A 13103-nucleotide genomic window follows, 5' to 3' on the forward strand; every position below is an offset into this window, starting at 1 on the left:
TATCTGCACTTAGTTTTCTTGTTTACCTGTGTATTTACCAAATGCATTTTTATTTGATACTAAAGTAGCTTCGATTGGCCCACGTAAAAATTCTATGTGCTCTACATTTTCATAATTTTCTGGATAAAATCCATATTCTACAGATTTACACCAAACCTAGACTGACTAAGTGGACAATCTGCCCTTGGCCTCTTCCTGTTTCAAAAGCTGGTTGAAAGTTTTGATACCATTAAAGAACGTGTCCTTTCTGATTGTTTACTATTATTATTAATACATCTTTCAGTATTTAAAAATGTTGTCAAATTCTTGAATTAATTAATTGATTACTAATTTGGTTAATTATTTTAATCGACTGACAACACTAGAGTAATTTCTATTAAGAGTTAAGGGGCAAAGATGTGTGATGCTCCCACTGTTCTAGCGAGGCAAAGTACTCTTGAAGTCTACCCAAATTTCAGTCTTGATTGAAAATGTTACAATCATGTTGTTTTCTATGTCACTTACAACAGCTTTTAAAATTCCGACTTGTATTAAAACGCTGATATTGGCAATGGTAGCTCTTGATCTATGTTGAGAAAACTTGATTATCCTATATTTTTTGTCACTGTTGCACTGAGTGTGGCGTTTAAAACACCAGATACGAGGTCTGGTGTGCTCGTAAACTTTGGCATTGCTGGTTCTTCCTGAATTATAAGATTTCCAACAACCACTGAAGGCAGCACTAGTCACACCCTAGATGACGCGCCGATTGGCCAAGTTATGTCACCTCAGAGACGGTCTGGATATGGATATAGAGCTCCAAGTACACACCTCATGTTATGTTATAAATAAAATGTTGTTAGGATGGCACTTGGCGGAGTTTAAGCTTCAGTTTTTGTTTCCTGAACAAAATTCAGTGAGCACTTTTGTACACCCTTATCCCCCCAATAAACCGGCATGTTTGGTTATCTTGTCTCTTGGATGGAAAAATGAGCAGTGTAGAAGCAGCACCAGGAACTCCGTCGGTCCATGAAATGTTATCGTTCCAAGAAGACACAAAATGAAAGAAATTCAAGACTTTTTTTCATTTACATCAGAAGTTTAATTCAATATGTACAACTAATTTTATCAAAGCACTGCAATTTGCATTTACCACATTGTGATATTAATCCTCTCCTGTCAATTTGTTGACCAATACAGGTTAGGATACCACACTTACTTTACAGATATAGGACTGACCACCACATTTTTTTTGTTTGGTAAGTAAGCCTACTGTGTATATCTACAATCTGACCTTTAAAAACCCATTAATGTCAAGCAGCACAATCACCGGTTGCAACTGATTACTTGAAAAAGAGATAGGCCACACTAGTCTGCATACAGTAGTACGCAGATACTGATTAGTTGTGCTGAAGTCAAAATAATTTCCATCACAGTGTACCCAGGATGCTGAAGTTAGAAGAAATCTGGAGGTATGGTACATTTAAAAAGGAGACACAAACAAGGATAATTAGCGCAAGTTCAACTTCAGAATAATATTCTATTCATCAACAATTAAGTAGGTTCTAACATTTCACTGGTTGTTAACCTACATTTTTGTGCCTCTTCAATACATTATTGTTTAAAATAATTTTATTCCTCCCCTTGATAAAGCCAGGGGTTACACATCGTTATCAGTTGGCTGTGATTAGAGCCATACAATCGTAAAATGACATTTTCTGGAGGAGTGAATACCCGGTGACCTTTACCAGACACAAAGCTAAGGTCCGAATTTAGACCTGCAAAACAGTCCCCATATATCTGTCACTTAAAAAACAACACTGATTTGTAAACTGCATGCTCCTCTTTCTAAAACAAACAAACACCTGCTAACTCAAATCAAACTCATAATAAAGGCTAACTGCTCTGTAATCATATTTTTTTGTTGTGAGAAACTGAAGGGAGATGCATTTGTTGACTTCTTATTAATGATAGTGCAAAGAGGGCTTTTGTTTTGTTTTTTTTTCAGGGCTTTTGTCAGTTTTCTTCTGCAGCATATTTTATGACGACATTTTCAGCCCCTGTGACCAGCACTACAGCTGCCAAATGTTAGAGTTGCATCTCTTCTCACATCTGAACAAAAACTGATGACAGTTTAATATCATCTTTAAAAAAAAAGGCAAGCCATTTAAAATCAGATCTTTCACATGACAGAGACAGGGAGGAGCATGTCCAGTTATATTTTGTCTACATAAGTCGCATTAATGGATCAGTAACACAGTAACTGCAGTAACAGATACAGTTTGATGATTATCTGCTGAAGTAAGACATTCTAACCCCACACAGAAAACGGAAGTAAAGAAAAAAAGAAAGGAAAAAAACTGAAACGTGCCGATGTTACGCAGATAACCCCGGTAGTGCACACTCCAACGGCTGGTTATGCTCTCTGCAGATCAGTGATGTTTGCAAGGGTTGCTGAGAGGTTCCCCCTGCTGTTTGTCACTGGTTACTTCAAGGGTGAAGTCTTCATGGGAATCATTACTCTAGATTCCATGTGCTGAATGAGAGGGACTGTAGGACAGAGAGGAAACAAGTCAGGTTACTGTGAGGATTCAGTTTCATAGGAAAAGACATGAAAGCACTGAAACATGTATGGAAGCTAGTTTGACCAACAATCCATGTCCGTTTCCATCCTTAGAATAATTTTAATCCTAAACATATAACCTAAAGTGATCCATATTTAATCGATTCATTCATGTTTATTTTATGGATTTTAAGTATTGAACTCAAACATGAAACCCCTTTTCATTTATCTTCTAGAAAAAACGGGCATAAATTATTCCTCTGTTTACTGTTAAAGCTACATGTAAGTTCAAAGTTGTTCAAGTTGTGTCCTAAATCCTGACTAGAACATGATTTCTGCAGTACTAAAACAAAGGAAAATGAACATAGGAAATCAGAGTCACAATGGGTAAAAGTCAAGTTAAATAAGAAGTGTTGGGTAATATGTAATATGACAGAACTTGTAAACAAGTAAAAATATTTTTAGTTTTTGCTGAAGCTCTCTGTTTCAGATGGCTGTAGCTGTATGCAGTAAATGATGAAAGGCTACAGAGATATGAGGTCACAGCTATAATACAATCCTGGATCCCATCTGTGGTCACTTGGTGCCAATTTAGCTTTAATTTACCACAATAAACAAACATATGTGTCCAAAGGCAGGTAACAATCTGCTCTTGGATGTCATCATTAGAATCCAATTCCATCCTCATTTAACCAGTTTCAAGTCAGACCTCCTAGGACAATCAGGAAACAATAGACTTAACAATGAGGAAAAAAATCTCAACTGAATGTCCTTTTTTTTTTTTTTAATAAACATAGGCTGCACCAGAAGCCCATACAGTGTTCTGTCACTCTAAAGAGACATTATTCTTGTTGGATGGGTTACAAAATGGAGAGCTTCCAACTTAATCATGTACTGTGTCAGAAATAGTAACATTAATAGGAGATGCAGTCTTCTTAAATCACTTCCTCTCAACTGAAGCAAGAAAAAGCTTTAAACTCCAAAAGCAGGTTACATCCTGACTTTTTCAGGTCAAATAATAACCATTAAACTACTAAGAGTGGATGTTTGATATAATTGTCCAGCACTATAAAAATAGTAAGAGGAGGGGAGATGCTTACCAGTATAATAAACAACCTCGTCCCAGCCTTCACGCTGCCACGCCGCATTTCTGATGTTTTCTCTGGACTGAAGATCTTTATAAGCTGAAATCAAAGACATACAATTATATATTTTTGGTTAAACTGTTGGCTGTGTTCTGTTCGTATCAAAATAAATTTAGCCACACACCGTCTTCTAAGAAAAGCATTGAATTCTGACAAATAAATATTGTAAATATTTGTAGAACAGATATTTACTGCTAATGTCCCACATACATAAATCTACAGCAATTTTACTATTGTTTGTAACATTAGAAATGGGCAGTAATACAGTAATATCATATATCCCACGGTATTTAATAACAGGGGTGGTACTGTTTAAGACCGTGCTGTGGAATGAGCAAAGGTTTACAATAAATGTCTTTAGTGTGTGTTTGTTTCAGATGCAGATTTAAGACTTGTTAGTAGAGCAGGCATCCATATACAGAGGCTCCAAACTCACACTGGTCGAGGGATCAAGCTCCCAGTGTGGCAAGATGCTTTGAAAGTGATAACAGAACTCCTGCTGGTTATGTTAGGCTACTGTGTCAAACAACAAACCAGGACTCAGGTACATATTCCCTTTCCTATGCCTTTGCTCTATGTGTTGCTGCAAAAATTAGTAATATTTACAGCTGATCTTTATCTGTTTAAAACCATAGAAAACATTGCATCACATTCCTAGATCCAGTCTAAAAATGGTTGGGGGTTATTTTTCATATTAACAAGGGGAGAAAAGAGAGCATATGTGGGCTTTTATGCAGAGAGAAAAAGAGAAAGGGAAGGGACAAAACTTTATCTGATCCACTGTCCTGATGTGCACATGTACGCCAGCAAGTGGTGGTTCTGTCCTGCTTCTTGTGAAGTGTTGTGTTTTTTAACACCTGGCAGTAACACCATATACTGCAGGAAATTGTGGAAATGTTTAACAGGATAGAAAATTGGATACTGCCCAACCCAATGTATGCTACTCTATAATACATTAATGCTTCAAAGTTGTCAAACCCCAGAAACACTGCTTACCCCATAAATGGTGAACTGTGTACAGACTTCCAATCTGTGAGAAAAAGCCTCCCACTGCCTCCTGGTTCTGCTGGCGGATTTCAATAGCACGCGCCCTGCAAAACATAAAGAAATATGTTACCCAAAATGAATAAATAAATAAATAAAAGCTTTTTATCATAGGTTTGAACCATAACCACCAACATAAATCTGTAGGTTTTAAAGTTCAAATTAAATTGGAACTGATACCCCCATAATTTCTCTAAATTTAAAACAGAAAATATTGATGTTGAAAATTAAACACAGTCATAGTATTGTATCATCTATGTTTATTTTTAAACATTGGTGCCTTTCTGTTTCATTAGATGGGTACATTCATAGCATTTAAAAGGGCAATTAGAGTCAGCCTTGAGATTGATAAATTGTATTTAATAAATCTCGTCATGCTTTAGAGTCATGCAAAGATTAATATAGCCAAAAAGTACCGTTAAATCATATTCACCTGCTACAGTCTGCAAACCAACAGAGTAAAATAGAGGTGAAGAAATTATTAACGGTGCATTATAATAACTTTGGTGTTATCACAAAATATGAAGACAGCTTATAAGCATCTTACTCAAATGGATCCAATAAGATGACTGTCTAATACTACATTTAAAAATAAATTAAGACAGAAAGGGAGCTGGGTTAGAAATTCATGCTTACCAGTAATTTCCCCACTCGATCATTGTCCCTGGCTGAAATCCGAATATGAGGAAGGGGAGACGATGAGTAAAACCACAGCAACAGAGAGAAACATATTCATGCATAAAAAGAGCAAGCTATTCAAGTTGTAATCGACTGAGTTACCCTAAGTTGGTATGATCGAAGCTCATAGATGTTGGGTCCTGGACGAGGGACGGGTTCATTCCAGAAACTGAACTCCAGCAGCAGCTGGTTCCTGCGAGAAAGCAGCATCTTTCCCCTCTCATTCCTGTAGTCCATAAACGTCTGCACCAATGACAAAGAAGAGCAAGACATTTCTCAGTACAAGACACTCCTATTAAATTTGGAAAAACACTACATATCTTGTCTGTTGCCAGGCTAGTATAAGAAAGTAAAGTCAGCTATATCTGCTACACAGATCAGGATCCGATCTGGTCTAGGGCTGCAACAAATGATTATTTTTTATGTCGACTAATCAGGTGATTATTTTTACGGTTCGTCGACTAATCGTGGCTATTTGGCATACTATTTTGGATTCCCGGTTTACCTTGCCTCCTTATGCATGCACACCTGTGAAAACTTAACGGTTTAGCAAATTGACATATGTCAAGTTGCTACATCTTCAAGGTTTGTTTTTCCTCTAATATAAAAGCATTGAACTGATAACTAAAGTAAACTGCACACAAAATAGCGTTACTGAAAAAAACGTTAGCCTAACAAATATTAAAGGTGGTTTTCCGACTGATTAACGCACGGCACCAACGTTATAAGTAGGATACTGGAATTAATCCTCGTGCCTGAAGCACAAAGGGCTCAGTAACTAAATGTAAAAGATCTAAAAGATACTCATGCAACTTGCAAACTTGCCCACTCGCGGTATTTGAAGGCGCAGCAGCTACAGTGTGTTTACGTTTTCAGGTGTTCGTGCCTTGCCGTAGTGCTGCCATGGTACGAGAGTTTGACTTGAGACAGTTTGCAGTTGACTTGTTTCGCCAATTTGTTTTCTGTAAAATGTTCCCAAACTTTCGAAGCTTTGGGTCGGCTTTTAGTATGTTCTCCGTGCTTTCCGCCATGCTTAATTTCTTCTTCTTAGTTTCTGTGAATAATGTAAACAGTGGGAGCGATACTGCCCCCACCACTTCCTGTAGTGAACTGCAAGTACAGATGAGTCCTTACCGGCCGGTACTAGATTTTACCAATACAAAAAACAATAATACGACGCGTCGACACTTGAATTTCCGCATCGACAAATTTTTATAGTCGACGCAAACGATTATGTCGACGAATCGTTGCAGCCCTAATCTGGTCAGGCTGTTTAAGCACAAGAGTATCGAGCATGAAATGCACCAAAGTTACATTTCCATCAAAAAAACAAAAAATCAAAGTTAATTGTGGTGAAACATTTACATGAAAAAATGCTAACTATATCAATTTTTAAAGGTGCAGTGTGTAATATTTAGCCTAGCAGCATTTAGCAAAAAACTTGGTTAAAATGAAAGGTAACATTTATAAGTAGATTGATCTAAATTAGTGTTGACATCTGATAACATATTTTTTAAATTTATGTTTTAAATTAACTTAGAATAAGCCTTTTATTCATACTTAGGGAGGGTCCCCTCCAAGGACGCTGCCATCTTGGATTTTTGCATTTTGCCTGTTTCTATGGCACCATAGAAGGAACCAAATAACAGTTAAGCATGCATTGATTTTTAAACTTCATTGGTTCCCACAGTTATCACCAGAGAAATGAGCATCACACTCCAGAATTGACTGCTAGATATTGATAGTCCCAGTTTTACACACTGCACCTTTAAGGGACCACTGCTTACTCAGTTCTTACTATGTGACATGAAATGGAACTTACTTAAGCATCACTTACCTTATTCTGTCTGAGCTTGTTCATGACTTCAGTGAGAGCTGGGTATCCTCCACGATATCTCCACAGATGAACTAGAATAGAAGAAGCAGAAGAGCCCATATTTATGCAGATGCTTCTGTCAGGTGTTCTTTGTCTGTTTTATGATGCATCTTTCTGGATCATCTGTGACATGAGCTGACAAGTAAGTATTCAGGCTTTGAGCTATGAATCTCTTGTCATTTTCTGAAATTATATGATCTTATTAGTAAAACAGCATCTTATAAAATGTCAGACTCCAAATGATTTATGCTTAATTAAAACTTTGGCTGCTGCACAACACTGATATTTCATTTAGAGCTAAAACCATTGAAAGGCTCTGCCAATCAGGAGAAAAAATTCATTCTGCTATTTCTCATAAAGAATTATCAGATTACTGTGACAGGCATTAAACCTGAAGAATCATCAAAAATAATCTTTTGTGAATTATGAAAACCCCTTCTTTTCTGGGCTTAACACAATGAAATGAAAACTAATTTGCTCAGAGTATGCAACCCTTAAGTTGCCAGTTTCACTGCCCTGCAATAATAGAAGCTGAATATAGTCAAGGCAAAAAAAAAAAAATACCCTAGACTATCCTTTAACTTAAATACTGTAGGAAAACTCACCGTGGTACAATGCCTCACCTCATATGCACACTGAACATATTTAATGAAAACTATCTTTTCTGCCTCATGTTAAACTGCTACATCGTAACAAATCTTATACTTTTAGATCATGTTTATTCAGCACCCATGCACTCTTTGCAACTGTACCATTAACACACACAGACTTCTAAATATATTGTCTAAATAATATTGCCTACTTAGAGTTTGTGCATATTTGATTTTTTAAATAATTTTTCATGTGTTTCATATTTAATATTTAATTCCTGTACATTGAGAGCAAAGCTAATCAGAGTCAGATCCCTTCTTTTGCCTAAACTATCTTGCAAGGCATAAATAAACTTTTTTTTACAAATGATAATAAACTCATCAGCTGGTTGTTGTTTTAACCTACTGATTGATTTGACTGTGTAAAATGCCAGACAAAACAGACAAATGTTTAGAGTAAATACTGTACAGTTCATAGCCATGATATATTCAGTACAATCCTACAGATCCTTTTGTCAAATGCTGCTAGTGATGTATGAATTGTCACATACACATTTGTACAGAAACACTTATGAAACAAAGCATAACAGATTCCCACACCTGCCTGATCCTGCTCTCCATACCAGGTGTTCCAGGTTCCCACAAGCTCACAGGGGTATTCAGGGTCAGTGTGAATAGAAGGCAACACATCCTCACTGAGGGAACACACATGCATACAGTCTAAGAGAACTGCAAAAAAGTGGATTGATATTTGAAATATATACAAAACCAGTCATTTAGACAACCAAGATTACTTACCAGAGTGCATTGTAATCATCAAGGCACTCAGGCTTGACATTGTGAACTGCAAAGAAACAAAACATAGACATTTCAAACCAAAAAAGTTTTTAAAAAATGTCATAAAGATGTACAAAGCACATGCAATCTTGATAATATGTGGCAAGGATCCACCATAACTTTCACAGAAAGATGCAAACAGTATATACACTGTATTTTGTAGAGATTGTTGTCTTCTTTTTTGGCGAGCAGATGAGAGTGAGCGTCTTTTCTGGGGTCAACCTTTCGAACAAAGAGAGATTTGAACCAGCTGTCTTCACGGAAGCCTGAGAGGCTCCTGCCATGAAACAAAGCAAAATGTTAGATACAAGCTTTTACTGCAACACGGATACAAAATTGGACCATCATGTCCCCTTGATCTACAAGTCTCAAATCATGTCTCTCCCAGTGCAGTACCCCAACATGTCACTGTATCTGCTCTGGTAAAAGTTTTTAACACAATTATTAATATTTTACAAAAAAATTTGTTTGGATTTTGTCAGACTTCTCCGTAATACAACGTGACAATGTTGGGGCACAGGTGAAAGTTACAAATGTATATCTTGTTAGCTCTACTTGTTAAAACTCGTGGTTCAGCTAATATACCTGTGCTATTAGGAACTGAGTTTAACAAGCAACTTTGTACAAATCCTTAAGACAAACCAGCTCATGCAATGCACAGACAGTCCAGCAGCAGTGAATCCTATAAGCTGCTGTACATACTGCACATAACCAGAGGATTAGTTCACATGAACTTGAAAGCAGCCTTTCTGCATGAGAAGTATTTTGTTTTCCCGTTTAAACTTCATTAAAAGTGTCAACAAACTATCTTCTCTAAGCAGCTGTATTGCTGTCTTATCAAGAATCAGTATCTGTTTATCAGCTGATTAAAACACAAGATTGACTCTTTTCTGAGATGTCAGTTTATTTCCATGATACCTAAATCACAGTCCCTCAGTGGAACCATAACTTTCTGTAGGACAGACACCTGCTGCAGTAAGAAACTGGGTCCTTCACTGATCACAACGAGCCCTGCATTCAGAGAAATACTGCATTTTGACCTTGAAGTTGAATTCAGTTTACAAGTTAGAGAAACTTATTTTCTTTTTGTAGATAGTTATGCACGGTAAAACTACTATTGTATGCGCAAAACTATGCACTGCACAAGAGTAAGTGTAACAGAAGTCTCAACACAACCTCCCATTAGGTGAGGTTGGTATTTAGCATTAGCAAAAAGTTAGCAAGTTTAGAGTTGGGGTGCTAATGCTAGCTACGTTGCACGGATGTCTGTACCGTCTGTACGCACATAACGTCCTCACGTTAGCGTTAACTTTAGCTTAGCCACATAGCATACCGGCGGACTTTGTCATTGCCGGTAACTACGCATGAGCTGACCATTCACTGAAGCAGCACATCTATATCCACACAAGCATGTTGAACTCATGAAACCCTTACCTTACTACTAGTGTGATCTGTCCGTTCGCATTAAGCCCATTTCTCATGTGTTTCAGGCCTATACCCACTCGGTGAAGGACTATGGTCGCCATCTTTCCCTGAACGCTGCTGTCAGTAGGAGGTTGTTAAACACGGATGGTGTAGCAGACCGAGGTGTTCCCGGTGGAGCTGACGTTACTTACTCTAACGTAACCCCGTGTTAACCTTATGCACCAGAACCACCGTATTATGTTAATTATTTTACACCTCAGAAACCGACTATCCAGATACAGCAATTCAAATTTACAGAAAGATTATTCGGCAACATTAACTTTTAACCTGCTGTAGAATGAGGAGCTGACATCTTAATTTATTATTCAATTTAGTCTTAAAACAACACCACTGATTTTAGAGGGGCTACACAGTTTATATTATTTTTCTTTAAAAGCAACATATCACTTCTTGATTTAAGTTACTTGGCGTCAAAATTGAAGACTGCCCAAAAACGGCCCTTGTTCTACTCAATGTTTAACAAACAATAAAAGCAAAGTAAAAAAAAAAAAATACAAAAATCATTTCAAGTTTAAAGTTTAGTTTTAGTTATAGCAAACTACTTAACATATTCAGCAGAGCAATGCGAAACACAGATTTGTTTTTGAAAATTCATTTGTATGAACATACTTGTTTATGAGTAGTTTTTAATGTTACAATTTTTATTTTTTTCAATCAAATCTTGGGTCAAAAGTAAACAGGCACACAGATGCATGTTTCTAATTTACTCTTTAATGTTAATACTTTAGAAATATGCCTTTGCATCAAAACAACGAGATCACATATTGTTTATGGTTGTTCAAATAAAACCGTATAATAATCAGTTGCTCTCTATAATCATATTTATACAAACACATGGAGCAACAGTAAAGACATAACTGCAAAGAAACTTTTCAGCCAACATTACTCAATATACAAAAATATTGTTTTCCATCATGAAGTTGATGAAGTAGATGAAGTTTGTGCTGGTGGTGTATCAGCACCACTTGGCACAGCAGAAATGTTTAGCTCTTGTATTTTCTCTAGCAATGTAGCGTCTTCCTCCAGGTTCAGCGGTAGGTCAGTCAGCTGCTCCACAAACTCAGTTCCTGCAACCCTCTTTCCCGTCAGGGGGTCAACCACCTGACCAACCTTATGCACAATTTCTACCAGTTCATGCTTCACGTGTTTGGACCTGGCCTCCAGTAGAGCCTTGAGAAGGACTATATCCCCAACAGTGCATTGTTGCAAAGCATCATGGACAAAGTAGGTTTTCCTCTTGTTGTAGTACTGCAGAGAAAAATAAATGTGAGTTTAAACAGAAGCTGATTTCAAATCTTTTGGTTATATTAAACTGAATCTCAGCAATTTACAATTATGACTGACTACGAACAAAAGGGTGAATTGTCATTTAACAACTTATCTAAATTGTTATAAAAATGAACATCAAATTAACACCACAAGTTACCACATACAAACAGATATTATGTGTAAAAACAATCACAGCATTCCTTCTCTTTTTTTGAAATACTACCGGCAACATATGATTTAAAATCACTTCACAAATATTTAGTGTCATCAAGATTTTAAAAAATCAAGTATCATCAAAGTACCAGAGTTAACAATCTCACTTTTTATAAAGCCATGAAATTCAGTCGATAATTCCTGTGTTTCCATTCGGAAATTTAATAGACATGATAACAAATCACTCTGAAGATGATTTCTGAGTAAAAACCCGGGGCATCTGCGAGCTCTTAGAGCCCTTAGGAACATTTTTAAATGTTCACCTTGAGCAGGTAGGGGTCCAGGACCAGCCTCGTGACTCTTACTTTAGCTGTTTTTTGCATCTTGGTCCCTATTACTCTGCCAATGATCCATTTCGCATGGACCGACATCCTGAACAGTCCTGTGAAGTTAGCACAGAAGATTCAAGAAAAAGGGGTAAATTAACAGACACAAGATTTTCAGAGTCTTATGCTATTTTGCAAATGAAAAATTACGATAAAAGTTGTCAGGACAATTCTCTTTATATTATTCATGGATAATAAGTTTCTAAAAGAGAGAATGAAGAGATCAGCGTTAGATAGTTAGCCTCTGTACAGGCAACGTTGGCTTTAGCTTCATAGCAGCGTTCATTTAAACGTACATTGAATACAGCTATGTGGCCTATATTAAACATTAACGCAGATTAACACTTATGTCATGTAGAAATAAATTAACTCACCAAAACAGATTGAACTTAATAACTAGGGAAGGTCAAAAATGTTCAGACCGAGGGCTTTCCCATGCTTCTTGGCTGACGTTGATGACGTAAACTACGGGTATAAACGAGGGACAAAACGTACGAAACGTAGCGGAATTTTGTTGTGATCATTTTTATTTTTTATTTTTTTGAGGGGGACGGGAGTGTGTAAAATTTATAATATTTAAGAATATATATGTTTAAATATACATTAATAGTCATTGTGTAGTCATAAAACTAAGTGTATGTCGTAGCCATATTAGCTGTCTTTTACTGAGCTTTTATTGAAAGTAGCATCATCTTGTATGTATCAAGGCTAATGTATTCTGCAATTCACTTGCTGAATTGTGTTTTCAGAACCATGTTAGTTTCCTTTCCCACCTCGTCAAAGAAAAGAAAATAATCACTCTGGGCACCAGGTGGCAGTAGAAAACATCACTTATAAACCTGAGGGGTCAGCCTGTACAACACATGAGAAGAAAAGCACAAGGTTAAGATACAGACAAATATCCAGCATAACATGTGTGATGAGTTGTTTATTAAAGCCTCAGTGATAGTCTACTTACAATAAGCTGCCTGTTTTTCTTCCAATGGAGAACACGAACAAAATAAATGTACTTGAACAGTCTAGTACATTTTCTGAGTAGGCAATCTTTACTTTCTTTTAGTATTATTTTTGGAGGAAAATATCATGTTTACTTCACTA

At 36.7% G+C, this 13103-nt stretch overlaps 2 protein-coding genes across 2 annotated transcripts; both read right to left on the reverse strand.

The window, feature by feature from the left end:
* Positions 1-1057: 1057 nt before the first annotated feature.
* Positions 1058-10300, reverse strand: LOC121518967 (protein NipSnap homolog 2-like). Its single transcript, XM_041801685.1, has 10 exons — positions 10147-10300; positions 8862-8989; positions 8674-8719; positions 8476-8570; positions 7247-7317; positions 5512-5652; positions 5368-5399; positions 4684-4778; positions 3643-3726; positions 1058-2529 (listed from the first exon to the last, which is right to left on the reverse strand). Exons 1-10 carry the CDS (start codon positions 10236-10238, stop codon positions 2465-2467), a joined length of 849 nt encoding a protein of 282 aa, XP_041657619.1. The 5' UTR covers positions 10239-10300; the 3' UTR covers positions 1058-2464.
* A 175-nt stretch (positions 10301-10475) lies between these two features.
* On the reverse strand, positions 10476-12471 carry mrps17 (mitochondrial ribosomal protein S17). Its single transcript, XM_041801687.1, has 3 exons — positions 12380-12471; positions 11943-12061; positions 10476-11445 (listed from the first exon to the last, which is right to left on the reverse strand). The coding sequence occupies exons 2-3, from the start codon at positions 12048-12050 to the stop codon at positions 11110-11112; spliced, it is 444 nt and encodes a 147-aa protein (XP_041657621.1). The 5' UTR covers positions 12051-12061; positions 12380-12471; the 3' UTR covers positions 10476-11109.
* Between the last annotated feature and the right edge of the window lie 632 nt (positions 12472-13103).

Source organism: Cheilinus undulatus, linkage group 12, assembly GCF_018320785.1.
Source record: "Cheilinus undulatus linkage group 12, ASM1832078v1, whole genome shotgun sequence".
Lineage (NCBI taxonomy): Eukaryota > Metazoa > Chordata > Actinopteri > Labriformes > Labridae > Cheilinus > Cheilinus undulatus.